Source organism: Cyprinus carpio, chromosome B12, assembly GCF_018340385.1.
Source record: "Cyprinus carpio isolate SPL01 chromosome B12, ASM1834038v1, whole genome shotgun sequence".
Lineage (NCBI taxonomy): Eukaryota > Metazoa > Chordata > Actinopteri > Cypriniformes > Cyprinidae > Cyprinus > Cyprinus carpio.
In genome coordinates this window covers 20,699,061-20,711,373 of record NC_056608.1, presented here as the reverse complement: position 1 = coordinate 20,711,373, position 12,313 = coordinate 20,699,061, and the positions used below count along the sequence as shown (strand labels likewise).

Here is a 12,313-nt window from a genome sequence, read left to right as displayed (position 1 = left end):
AATTAAACTTTGCAATCACAAGAAAAAATTACATTTTATAATATATTAAAATAGAAAACAGTTATTTTAAACTGTAATAATATTTCACATTATAGTTTTTCATTAAATAAACATGGTGAGCATAACAGACTTCTTTCAAACTATTTCAGGTTGTGCATTTTTCAATATCGAAAACATTAAGACCACATTTTCAAAAAATCAATTTAAAATAAGTAATTGAAAAGCTTTTAGAGTTAATTTAACATGACTAAATCGGTTTTCTGGCTGAGGTGCACATTAAATGCAGAATAAACAAGAACACGAAGACACTTGATGTCCTTCTTAACATGTTCTCTTAATATCCCAAATTAGGTAGTTGAGAAAGTACTGCATGAGCTGTAAAAAGAGCTGTTTTCTGTGTGAACAGCCATGAAGAACTAGCCGATTTGTAACCAGACTTGTGTTCCCTCATCCATTCTAATATACCCAAAAGCTTAATTAAATAGAGTGTGTTGTGTTAGAAAACAGACGAGATGAGGCCAGATGTGTGCATGTACATACAGCATATTTAAAGCTCAATAATAGCTATATAACAACACAGAATCAGGGGATGCCCAGCAAATGCTCTACATCCTGAAATCAAATACTCGTGGCCCAGACTCAATTCCCAGCAGTTTGCTTTAGGTTGTGACATCACTACTCGAGAGCGAAGTGATCTCATACCCAAAGCTGTGAGAAACTCAATTCCACATTGATTATCTAGTTTAACCGTATTCGTTTTTCATGGAATTTTTGATCTCACATCAGCACTGCACTCTCCTGAATCCTTTCATCTTCATTGAACACCCTAATGCTTTTTTTTTAGTTCTGAGGTTGATTTTGAGAAGCATTTTGTAAGTTTCTTGGAAATAGCCAAGTTTATTGTGTGGCCCCTCCTCAATGGGGTTTAATATCTCAGCTGAATGTAATCCAATAATCCAGCTAATGAACAAATGCTAGACATCTAAACTGTGTCTCTTAAGCCACACCTGTAATGCATATGTGAGGAAGTGGTTAAGATACGAGACCGAGATTTTTCTCCCAGCGCTGCGGCTCTAATTGATTGTCTCTGGTTTCTGTAGGCGCTGAGCTTCTGCAATTAAATTAGAATGGGAGAGTTGGAGCGTGAAATGGAACACAAGCACTAAGTGGTGCTGCCTGCTCTATATCCAGATATGATTTTCTATTTCTCCATTAAAATTGTGGGTGAAAAAAAAAAAACAGTAAGACTAAAAATGAGAAGGGAGAGAGAGATTACAAAAAAGGGAATGATGGCCTTACTGCTTACAGGTCTTCTAATAATGGCTGTGGGAATGTCTGGGGGTTTGTTGGTAGAACTAGTTCAGAGGTTCTCAATATAGTTACTGAGAACCAGAAATGAACATATAAAGACCTACAGTGGAACAAAGACTGCAAGGAAGTAGTAAGATAAAGATCAGATGTGACTCTTACAAGCAGTGGTGGGTTGAAACTTGAGCTTTTTAGAGTTCAGAACCTGACATTGAAAGGAAAAAAAACAAACTCAGGAACAACAATCAAATTCACCGCCTCGTGGGTGATGGATAAACAGCTCTCAGCTCCTTTATTACTTTCTATCAATTTTCTCTTGCAGTTAACTGATGTGTGTGAAGAATATCAGGAGGATTGTGGGTATTTTCCTGGGAGAGACTTTCAGAGAGTTTTTGGGTTGTTTGAAATGGTAAGAATCCCACAACTTTTCCACCAACCACTAGCAAAAACTTTCAAATCTCTGCAGGAGAACCTGCATTCTTGCACCTTTAACACATTTCCAATGTTCCACCCTATTAAACATAGTCTAAATATTAGAATATTGGCAGTCATTTGCACATTGCCAGTCGAAAAAGAAAACAAGCAGAAAAGGAAAAGACGAAAAAAAAGAAAAAGGAAAAGAAAGAGATCAGAAAGAACGAGAGAGTGAGAGGGAAAAAAACTTCTTTGTTAACAATTCTACTAACAGTTTAGTAGCTAAGCCAGCAAATTAGCATTCACCTGTGACTCAGTTTTGTCTGCCCTGAATGGTCAGGAGGGGACAGAGAAGGACTGGGGCCGACAGCAGTCTCTTTATATAGAGCACTGAAGTGGCTCATACTCCTGCACCTGGAGCCCAGTCTGACCGAGAGTTCAGTCAAAAAATTGAAAATAAAGGTAGTCTATAAATCACAACCCTTTTAAACAGACTCTGCCATCAAACTATTTTCCTCCAGGTTTTCTTGAGCAAGTCATTCTGCAGCCTTCAGCCTAAACTGAAATGGCCACGAATGTGACACTTTAATCTATGCTGTCAAACATTTCACTAACTATTTCTCACTCAAATTCCTAAATCTGGATAAGGTTACATTCAATGAAAACATCATAATGGTTAAGCAGCTGGCTTGAGTCCAGAAAATGTCCACATTCTGGTCAAAGCGTTAAAAAATAGTGACCTTCGCAAGCTGAGAGGACGGTACAAAACAGACCCAGTGCTCTGCACCATGTCACACTGTGTAGAGAACAGAGGTATTTATAGAACAATGGAGCTCTGGGTTGACATTCTGTAATATCATATCCAGTATCTACCCTGATAAAAATTCTGAAAATATTATTTCCTTTTCCTGTTTTGACTACAAAATATTGGACATTTTCAGAATTATTACCTGGAAAATAAATATAAACAGAAAGCATGGCACCACACTACATGGGGTAAGTTGCCACAATGACCATGTTGTTTACTGACATAGATTATAGAATAATATCTTTGAATAAAAGATGAAAATAAAAATATAACGTAAAATTACAATATTGAGAATTAATAATAATAACTAATTATAATGATCTATAATACAGTAAAAAAATATAATTTAATTATTAAATAATTAAATAAATAATTAATTTTACATACATTTTATAAGTGCTTAAAACACATGTAACAAGTGGCCTCACAATGTATCTACAGCATTATGGTTCTCCTGTAACTCAAACCAAGTAATTTATGTCCTTGTTAATCCCTAGGTGCCTCTGTGAACACAAAACAGATCCACACAGGAAGCCAAACAGTTCATTTGCAAGCCCAGAGGGGGTCCTGAGAGGAGGTGAACAAGAGACCGTATGCCCCAGAACCAATAAACCCGAAAACCAAGCAGTCACCGCTCAACACCCATGCAAAAAACGTCCTGCTATTCCTTCTCTTGACTCTTTTGAAAGGGCAGCCCAGTTCTTTCAAACAAAAAGAGAGAGTGTGTGTGTGTGTGTGTGTGTGTGTGTGTGTGTGTGTGTGTGTGTGTGTGTTTGTGTGTGTGTGTGTGTGTGTGAGAGAGAGAGAGAGAGAGAAAGAACGAGCATCTGTGTGCAATGGATGCCAAATTAAATCATTGTTTTTAGGCAGGCAGAGCCATTGAAGAGCCTCAATCAGGAAGTCAAAGATTTCCACAAGTGACTTCATCAAAGCCTTTGTCGCAGGGTTCATGGCTAATTATGGCCATTGCATGCTGGGTTTTCAGACAGTGGATGCTTTGTACCATTTGAAAGACCTGGTCTCTAGGGAGTATTTCATGAATGGAGGGCCTCTTCTTCTTGATGGCAAGCTTAGATAAATGTATTGATGATTCTTGAAGCTAGCTGATATTAATCTGAGGTCATGACGTGAAGATCAAAAACATCTCTAGTCTTTCTGAGCACCATTACATCATTTTTTCACAACAACGTGCTCTTATCTCGCTGAGGCAGACTGCTAATGAAAATTATGGGTGATTTTTCCCCGAAAGAGCAGTTCCTAGGTCAGTTCTGCCTTTTGCTTGTGATGACTCAGAGAGCGTGTTGAGGGAATCAAGTTGACCTCAGATAAGTGTGTGCTTCATAATTCAGAGCGAGACAGAAACAGACGCATTAATCTCTATTAGTGCAGATGGGGAGTTAATCCTCAACTCCTCAGCGGTGTATGCGGGCAGATGCTCGGAGCGCCTTCAGTCTCCGTTCAGTTCAGAACCACAGTATCAACACTTCCCTGAACGCTCCTACAACAGGTGCAAGTAAGCTGAACAGCTGTGGATTACTGATGTATAGCTTGTGAGATGTTTGCACTCAAACTTACACAAATTTTTTGTTACGATCTATATGGAAGCGGATAAATTTGTCATCAGCTACTCACTTGGAAATACATTTAAGGTTAGGTTTGGGTTAATGATGTCATCACTAGAGTTGGAATAATGTCCAGTGGACCACATACTGACAGTATCTGTGAATGTTGACTGTTTCACTAACAGGGGTGACTCTCAAATTGTACTCTTCATACAATATCTTATAATAGCAGCTGTATGTAATTGTGGAGATAGATAGATAGATAGATAGATAGATAGATAGATAGATAGATAGATAGATAGATAGATAGATAGATAGATGGGTTTTCAGGAAAACAGTTTGAAAACAGTCATTATTTTTGTAGCTGAAATTACACACTTTAATGAGGGGAAATGTAAACTAATCACTGCTTTTGCAGGCTTTCAGTCCACCATGCAATTAAATAGCTAAAACTCACAACCAGAGGCATGAAAGGCCCTACCAAGTGCATGAAATTGGTGCGTGAAGCAGGATTAAAGCATCTTAGTGTCACTGTCAGCTCTACACATTTGAATCAGAAAACGAAGACGGATATAAATAGGTATGGCTGACGATACATGAATAAGGTTTTATTCATGCCCCAGCCTTCAGGGCCTTGAAAAGGACAATGACGAAAGGAAAAAGAGGCCTTCATAACTGCACAAACATAAAAGGCTGTAAAAAACAATTTGAGGTATTTTCTCCAAAAACTCCATAACACAGAAACACACTAAAGTGTGTGTGCATTTTCTAACACACACGGATACACCCCTTGTCATTCACATCTTTCCAGAGACACTGAGCAGTTGCACGTAGCTGCATAGCTTTAGCTGTGTCCTTGCTATTGCAAAGGGATGTCAGAAAATCAATCATGCACTCAGTGGGGATCCCATAAAATTTTAGCAGCGCCGATTGGCAAAAAAAAAAAAAAAAAAATGATTTAACAGGAGCAGGCAACTGAACTTGATATAAGGACCATCTGGCTGAGGTTTGGTTGGAAGGAACGCTTTGATAGAAAGTGTAGAACTATTTGTGGGGAGGGAAAAGAGATAATAGAGTCTTTAGACGGAGTAAATTTGCTTGGGAGAAGTCTGCAAGACTATTGGGACACTTCAGCTGAAATCAGTCAAGACTAAAGTTGGTGAGGGAATCAAAAACATTATCAGTGTGTTATTTATAGTCAGCGCTGCTATATTTGTACTTACCAAACTGTCCACTCCCGCCAGCGTGTGATTGGCATTATAGAGAGAATAGGTCAGCTGGTACACCCCATCATTGGTTTCACTGTTTCCATAGAAACCAACTCCCACGGCAACACTGAAAAGTCACAAGGTGAAAAGTTACAATTAGTTCACACATTGTAATCATCAGGCCCTTACAGAATATGCACATGCAGAAATCCGCAAAGATGTTTCCAGAGATCTAAAACACAGTCATTCACAAAGTTATACACATCCCTCCCCCTCCTTGCGTGATTTTTATTAAATATTTTGGCTGTTTTTATCATGCTTTTTAGCTGACACTAAGCATTCACATTTTACCATATTTAATTACCATGGCTGAAAAAATGGGGAAAAAATTAACACAATTGAAACTGTTAATAAATTGTGCTTTATGCACTTGGCCTTCACTTTAAGCAAAAACTACAGAACTGCAAGTATCATAGCATTATTGTTAATATTAACATTTTATAATATCATTAACATTCCTTAATATTTATTTTAAACTTTCCTTTTTTTAATTAAATTTAAGTAATTTATGCAGTCATGTCATTATTATTAGTCTCTTAGTTCAAATGGCTTTCATTTAAATTTATTAATTCAAATTTCAGTTTTAGTCATTTTAGTCACTTATTTCCAATGCAACATTTATATTTTTGTTCAGGTTTTTCTTTTTAAGTTCATGTTTTTCATCTAATATTTTTATATATCTTTGTTTCAGCTACCAAAAAAGATTTAACAGTTTTAGTTGACAATCTCAACAATATTATAAAATCAAGTTGTCAACTGGGACAATCTGAAGCCAGCTGCTGAGTAAGCCATGTCAGAAAATGTTTCTTGAGCACAAATAAACATCATTTTGGATTGAATAGGCTCTATATGGAGCTCAAGTTAAATGACTGGAAAATAAAGGCGCTGTGGTAGGATGGGTAGTGCACACATGCCACATGCAGGTATTTAATATTCAGCAGGAGCCGTACTGAGCCAGAGGCTAATGTTCCCCAGACACAAATAACATAAGGGTTGAGGAAACGACAAACAAGACGTTGCCTTCTGCCAGTGAGTACATTTCACAAACACTATGAAATAGGGATGCACCCAGATGAAAAATCTGGGCCGAAACCGAAAATTCTGGATGCACTTGGCCGAAAACCAAAACCAAAAATGCTTTGTAATGATTAGGTTAATTATTATTTTATTAAATAATACAAAGCAATTTTGAATGACTTTTCAATTTAAGTAAATTTTAATGATACGGAATAAAAAATATAAAAAAAAATAAATAAAAAAAAACACAACAACATGCTTTTTACTGAAAGTAACACAATAAATTTGGACATAATTTATATAACATTATTAATATAAATTATGTCCAAATTTATTGTGTTAGTAACACATTACAATAAGTTTCATTAGTTAACATTATTTATCTACTTTAGTTAACATGAATAAACAACGAATAAACAATACTACTTCTGCATGTATTAAACTTAGTTAATGTTAATTTCAACATTTACTAATGCATTATTAAAATCAACATTTGTGCTTGTTAACAGTTAATGCACTCTGAATTAACATGAACTAACAGTGAACAACTTTATTCTCATTAACTAACATCAGGAAAGATGAATAAATACTGTAATAAATGTATTGTTCATGTTAGTTAATAATGCTATATTAACTAACACTAACTAATGGAACCTTATTGTAAAATGCTACCTTAATATTATTAAATATAAATATATTATTTTTATTCAGTTTCAGAAACAGATATGACTTTTTAAACTAATTATCCAAATAATGTATAATCCTACAAAGCTATTATTATCAGAGCATGTGAGCAGAGCAGAGCAGAGCGTCACGAGAGAGTAGCGTCTTTTTGCATCAAATGTGCATCTTGTTTGTATTCTGTCATCCGTTATTCACCCTCATGTTGTTTCAAATTCAAACTTGTATAACTTACTTTCTTCTGTTGAAAAATCTCATAAATCTTACATTGTAGGAGCTTTGTGACATATCTGAGTACTAGAATGGCACAGAGACTTTGGGCTGGTAAACAACCTCCTACTAACCACCCACAACACTCTAGTATCACACTGGCAATTTTGGACAGTCTCTACAACTGTTTGGGCTGTATATTAAAAGTAACTGCACTGACATATCCAGTAATATTGGACTGGTCAAGACAAAATCAGACAATGGTCCAAATTTGAACTGAACGCAATCCATTCGAGATAAATACCATCTACAATACCACAGAAACAAGTTAATGAGTTTTTGGCATGAAACATAGAATATTAGCGTGAGAGTGCATTCCCTCCACCCCAAGCCATGATCTTCCCACCAATGGGAACAGGAAGCATCTCACATAGAAAGAATGATGTCATCAAAACAGCCAGACTCATCTCTGTTCTTGGTATTTGGTTCATTAGCCCCCAGATACCCTATAAGGTCAATAACACTGCACAGGAAGTGAAGTCATATCCTGCATTGCATTGTTCATATAAGCTGCCCTTTAAAGTCTTCCTGACCGACCCTCCTTTGTGTTTAACTTAAATTCGACATTTCAGGAACGTAATGAGCGATGAGTAATGAAATGCAAAATCTGTTCTCGGTCCTGTGTCAACTGAAGAATTGAGAGCGAGTTTAGATCAGACTCCACAGTATGGAGCTGCACAGGGGACTCCTGGGGAAGTGTAATGATTCCTCCAAAGCTTCTTGCCTTTGGAGTGGGTGACGAGTCATAAAGACGCACTCACAAACACAAACACATAAAGAATGCACAGTGCCCTATGGCCGTGTGCCGCCTTAAGCTGAAACGACACGCGAGAGAATGTGTGCGGCCCGGAACAAGGGACTTTATTAAAATTATGGGAAGACTGAATTCTCATTAGCTGGATGCCTCTAGCCAAACTGCATCATTCTCCTGATCCGTCACCGATTTAAAAAGTGCACAGGAAAATTGAGCTGCACTGGGGAGAGGAAGGAGAAAGAGAGAGATGCATGCTTTCTCATTAAAAATTGGCACTTAAATTGGCAGATTTGATTAGCGTTATTATTGTTATTAACGGAAACTAAAATGGAAAATAAATGAAAAAAGAAATAATCAGTAGTGATTTGAATGATGAATAGCTCAAGGATAAAAGCAAAACAAACTGCGATTGGTCACTTGTCATGTCAGTTATGATGATCTTTTACTATCCAAGTACGTCGTTCTTGGCCAAAATAAGCTACAAAATGGATTAGACTTTATACCAATACTCAAAGGTCTGTCTCTGCAGAAGACTAAGAACATCAGAATTTGAATCCTTTCATGGATTATTAGCTCACAGATTTATTCAAAACACACTGCTTGCAAAAAAAGACTTGAGACAAAGCGCTTTCATCTTTCAGTGTTTAACCAAACACTTCCTGTGCAAAACCTGTTTGGAAGAGACATCTGAGAGAACAGCTGAACTACCCAAATTATTAACATTGTAGATGGTTGTTGAGAAGGAACTGAATCAGAATCCCTCTACAGAGAGCTGCTACAGCCCAACCTGGTCTTCAGATAGAAGAGCCTGTATTTGGAAAAAAAAAAAAAAAAAAAAAAAAAAAAAAACGATGTATACTGCGGTAGTAAAAGATACAAAATTTATAATATATGATTTAGGTAAGCAACATTGCACGACTAAAATGTTTCAACACGATTGCAATGTAATTTTATCCAATTTTTGTTTACAGGTTTTTGAATGAATCAAGTGAGTCAATGATTCAGTAACCCTTCATAAAAACATTAGTCACTTGCCTCTTTTCTGAATGAATCAGCCGTTTGAACGAATCTGTTGAATGAAGGACTAATGACTCACTCATTCAAATGGTCATTTGCCGCCACCTACTGGTTTGGTCTCATATTTAAAACTGTCAATCATTGCAGTTTTCCCAACATTTTTTATTTTGTATTTATTTGTATTTAAAAAAAAAAAACAAAAACCCTTTGCAAGCGAATATTTGCATTAAGTCACACTTCGGCCAAGAAAATTGCAATCAGTGCATCTCTAGTTTTGATAAAATTTTCGGCCAAGAAAATTGCAATCAGTGCATCTCTAGTTTTTATTAATTTTAATGCATCTTGCTGGGGGGAAAAATCATTCAAAATTATTTTAAAACAGTATTGTAAATTTTATTAAGTGCTAATGCTGCAATTTCCACAAGAACCTCAGTGCCTTAAGATGTTTTGTTTTTAAATTACTTTAGAAGGTCAAAAACAACAAAAAAGCTCTACTCTGGCCTCAAAAACCAGGTCTGAAAGCAGGCACATAAATAATGGCTAAAATAGTTCTAGTGCTTTTATCAAATGTAGAAAAAAAAGGGAGTGAGAGGGTTTACTGTGTTGAGTATGGCTTTTAAAAGTAAAATTAAGCAGTACCTTACATCAGCCTCTGTTAGTGTGTTCTCTTGCTTTAATTTTCTTTTCTTTGCAAAATGAGGCATCTTTCACAACTGAATATGAATTCAGTATGTCCACAGATGTCTCCTCCCCTGAGGGGGGCAGCGTTTCGTTACGATACATTTGCGTTCATTCATTCATTCAGTCATTGGGTTCTTTGTTCATGCCACCATAGGGCTTCAGAACGACAAGAGCCCCACATTATTTTGTAGGGGATGGGCAGGCTTGTTTGCTGAAGCTACAACCATCTGTCAAGCCATTTTGGTCCTGCATGATTCATTAGAACATGACTGATGAACACCATATTGGTCACTCACCCTCAAACTGTAGGCCACAACTTCCTGCTTCATCAAGTTCTTCAAAATAAAAATACTACACAATGACATGAGAACTGCAGTAAGTGGTGATATCTACATCACATCAAATATAAGATCATACAACAGCATTTTAGTGGCCTTTTCTTTTTTTTTGAGCCTTGCACACGCCAAACAGGAAGCTGACAATAGGTTACAGATGTCATAGAGCAGGTGTGTGTGTGGCAGAGAACTGATGTCCACATACACACCCATACAACAGATTTCTCTCTCGCTTCTCTTTTACCTGTCAGTGAAAGCTATTGTAAGATATGTAGAGGTCACGTCATGAGGGGGACCATGAATCACATGGAGGCTCTGAAACAATGACAGCCACAGCATGTGCAAGACCTGTCTTTTTACATCAGAAAAATACAAAAAAAAAAAAAATACAAAACAATTCAACTCATTTATAATCATTTATTATTTCTTTTTTTAATATTATAATATAAAACTTATAATAACTTATATTTGTATGATAATTTTGACATTACAACCACTGAAGGCTATAGTCATTACTAGTTAGTGTTTTAAATTTCATTTTGCTTTAATCAAAGCAGTTGAAAATGCTCTTCATGTTGTGATCTAAGGGACTTAGAAAAAAGGAGCAGTACATTCGAGCACAGGGCTATCATGACAACACATGCCCTAACTGAGCATCTAAATACCAAAGAAGCTATTTCACAACTCCTGCCATTCAGCAATATAATGGAGAAACTAAGAGAAAGATTCTCACATTACTGTATGTAGTCACAATGAGACCCTCTACACCTAGAGTGGGATCCTGGAAAGCACCATCTGCAATTAGGGCCAGTTTCACCTGCAGAAAATACTAACATTTGAGTGTTACTGCTATTCATTCTTTTCTTTAGCTTTGTTTAAATAAATAAAGTTTTGAATTCTGAAAGTTACAGTATGTTTTGATATTAAAATTAAAATTGCATTTCAAAAGATCAAGAACAATTTAATTCCTCATGATATGACCCCTTACTGAAACTGTATCAAGACTTTTTTTAATGGCATTTAAATTTGATATTTTAAACAAGATTCACATTGATCTGATATCAAATTGTTTGACGCAAATCCAAATGTATAAGAGAGCAATTTTAGATTCTAATACCTATCATCTCACCTGAGAACAATCTAGGACCCCTATAGAGCTCCATCATGTCACACTGCATGACCAGAGACCCTCGCTGAGACAGAAAATTGATTTGGAGCCATAAAATCACTTGTCTATCTACTTGCTCACCCATCCATCCAACTAACCAAGCAAACCTGCACTGCAGAAATACTTCTGCTACAAACTACATTAACGTTTAATGTAGGTGAAGTCAGCCTTGCTGAGACATCCTGCCAGTTTTAGTAAAACTACATAAATAATAGAAGGTAAGGTTAGGAGTGTTTAATGTAAAGATTACAAAAAAACGCAACACCAACAGACAGACTTCAGTGAATGTTATAATGTGACACTGATGAAAGGTTTCAGAATCCATAACATACTAAAATAACTAAAAATTGATGCCGATATCATCTGAACCAGAATATATTAGGGCTGGGTGATATATATTGACTATTACATAGATATCAAATAAATAAATATATATTTATACATTAAATATAATCAAAACACTACAGAGAATAAATAATAATTTACATGATAGTACACTACAATTTAAAAAAGATTTTATGGTAGCGTACAATTCTTTTTTCTTTTTGAAAGAAATTAATACATTTACTGTAATCAGCAAGGATGCATAAAGGCTACATTTAACTGATCAAAAATAATAGGGCAGCACTGAATGTTTTTAAGTTTACTAATATACTACGTAATCCCCCGGTTTCACAGACAAGTCTTAAGCTTAGTCCCAGACTAAAATGTAAATCTGAGTGGTTTCAAATCAAAGATACAAATCAAAGGGCACCAGTAATGTTTTTTTTCTAAGGCACATTTATAAAAATTACATAAATGTCCTAATTGAACTATGGCTTAACCCTGGTTTAGTCTAAGACCTGTCTGTGAAACCAGGCCTATATTATATATATTTTATATAAAAAAATCTATCTATCTTCAAAATATAAAATACAAACCCACAATCAACAACCAAAAATACCTTAACATACATATCATATAATTAAATTAGATTTTGATCCCACACCACCTATTCAAGGTATGCAAGACTAATTCAGAATTATCAGCC

At 35.9% G+C, this 12,313-nt stretch overlaps 1 protein-coding gene across 2 annotated transcripts in view; it reads right to left on the bottom strand.

The window, feature by feature from the left end:
• Window positions 1–12,313, bottom strand: part of LOC109073883 (protein tweety homolog 2-like) — a 52,226-nt gene that overhangs the window by 18,191 nt on the left and 21,722 nt on the right. For both annotated transcript variants that reach the window (XM_042735933.1, XM_042735934.1), the window contains exon 3: window positions 5,316–5,427. In XM_042735933.1, the coding sequence (XP_042591867.1) occupies window positions 5,316–5,427 (112 nt within the window). The remainder of the gene's footprint in view (window positions 1–5,315; window positions 5,428–12,313) is intronic.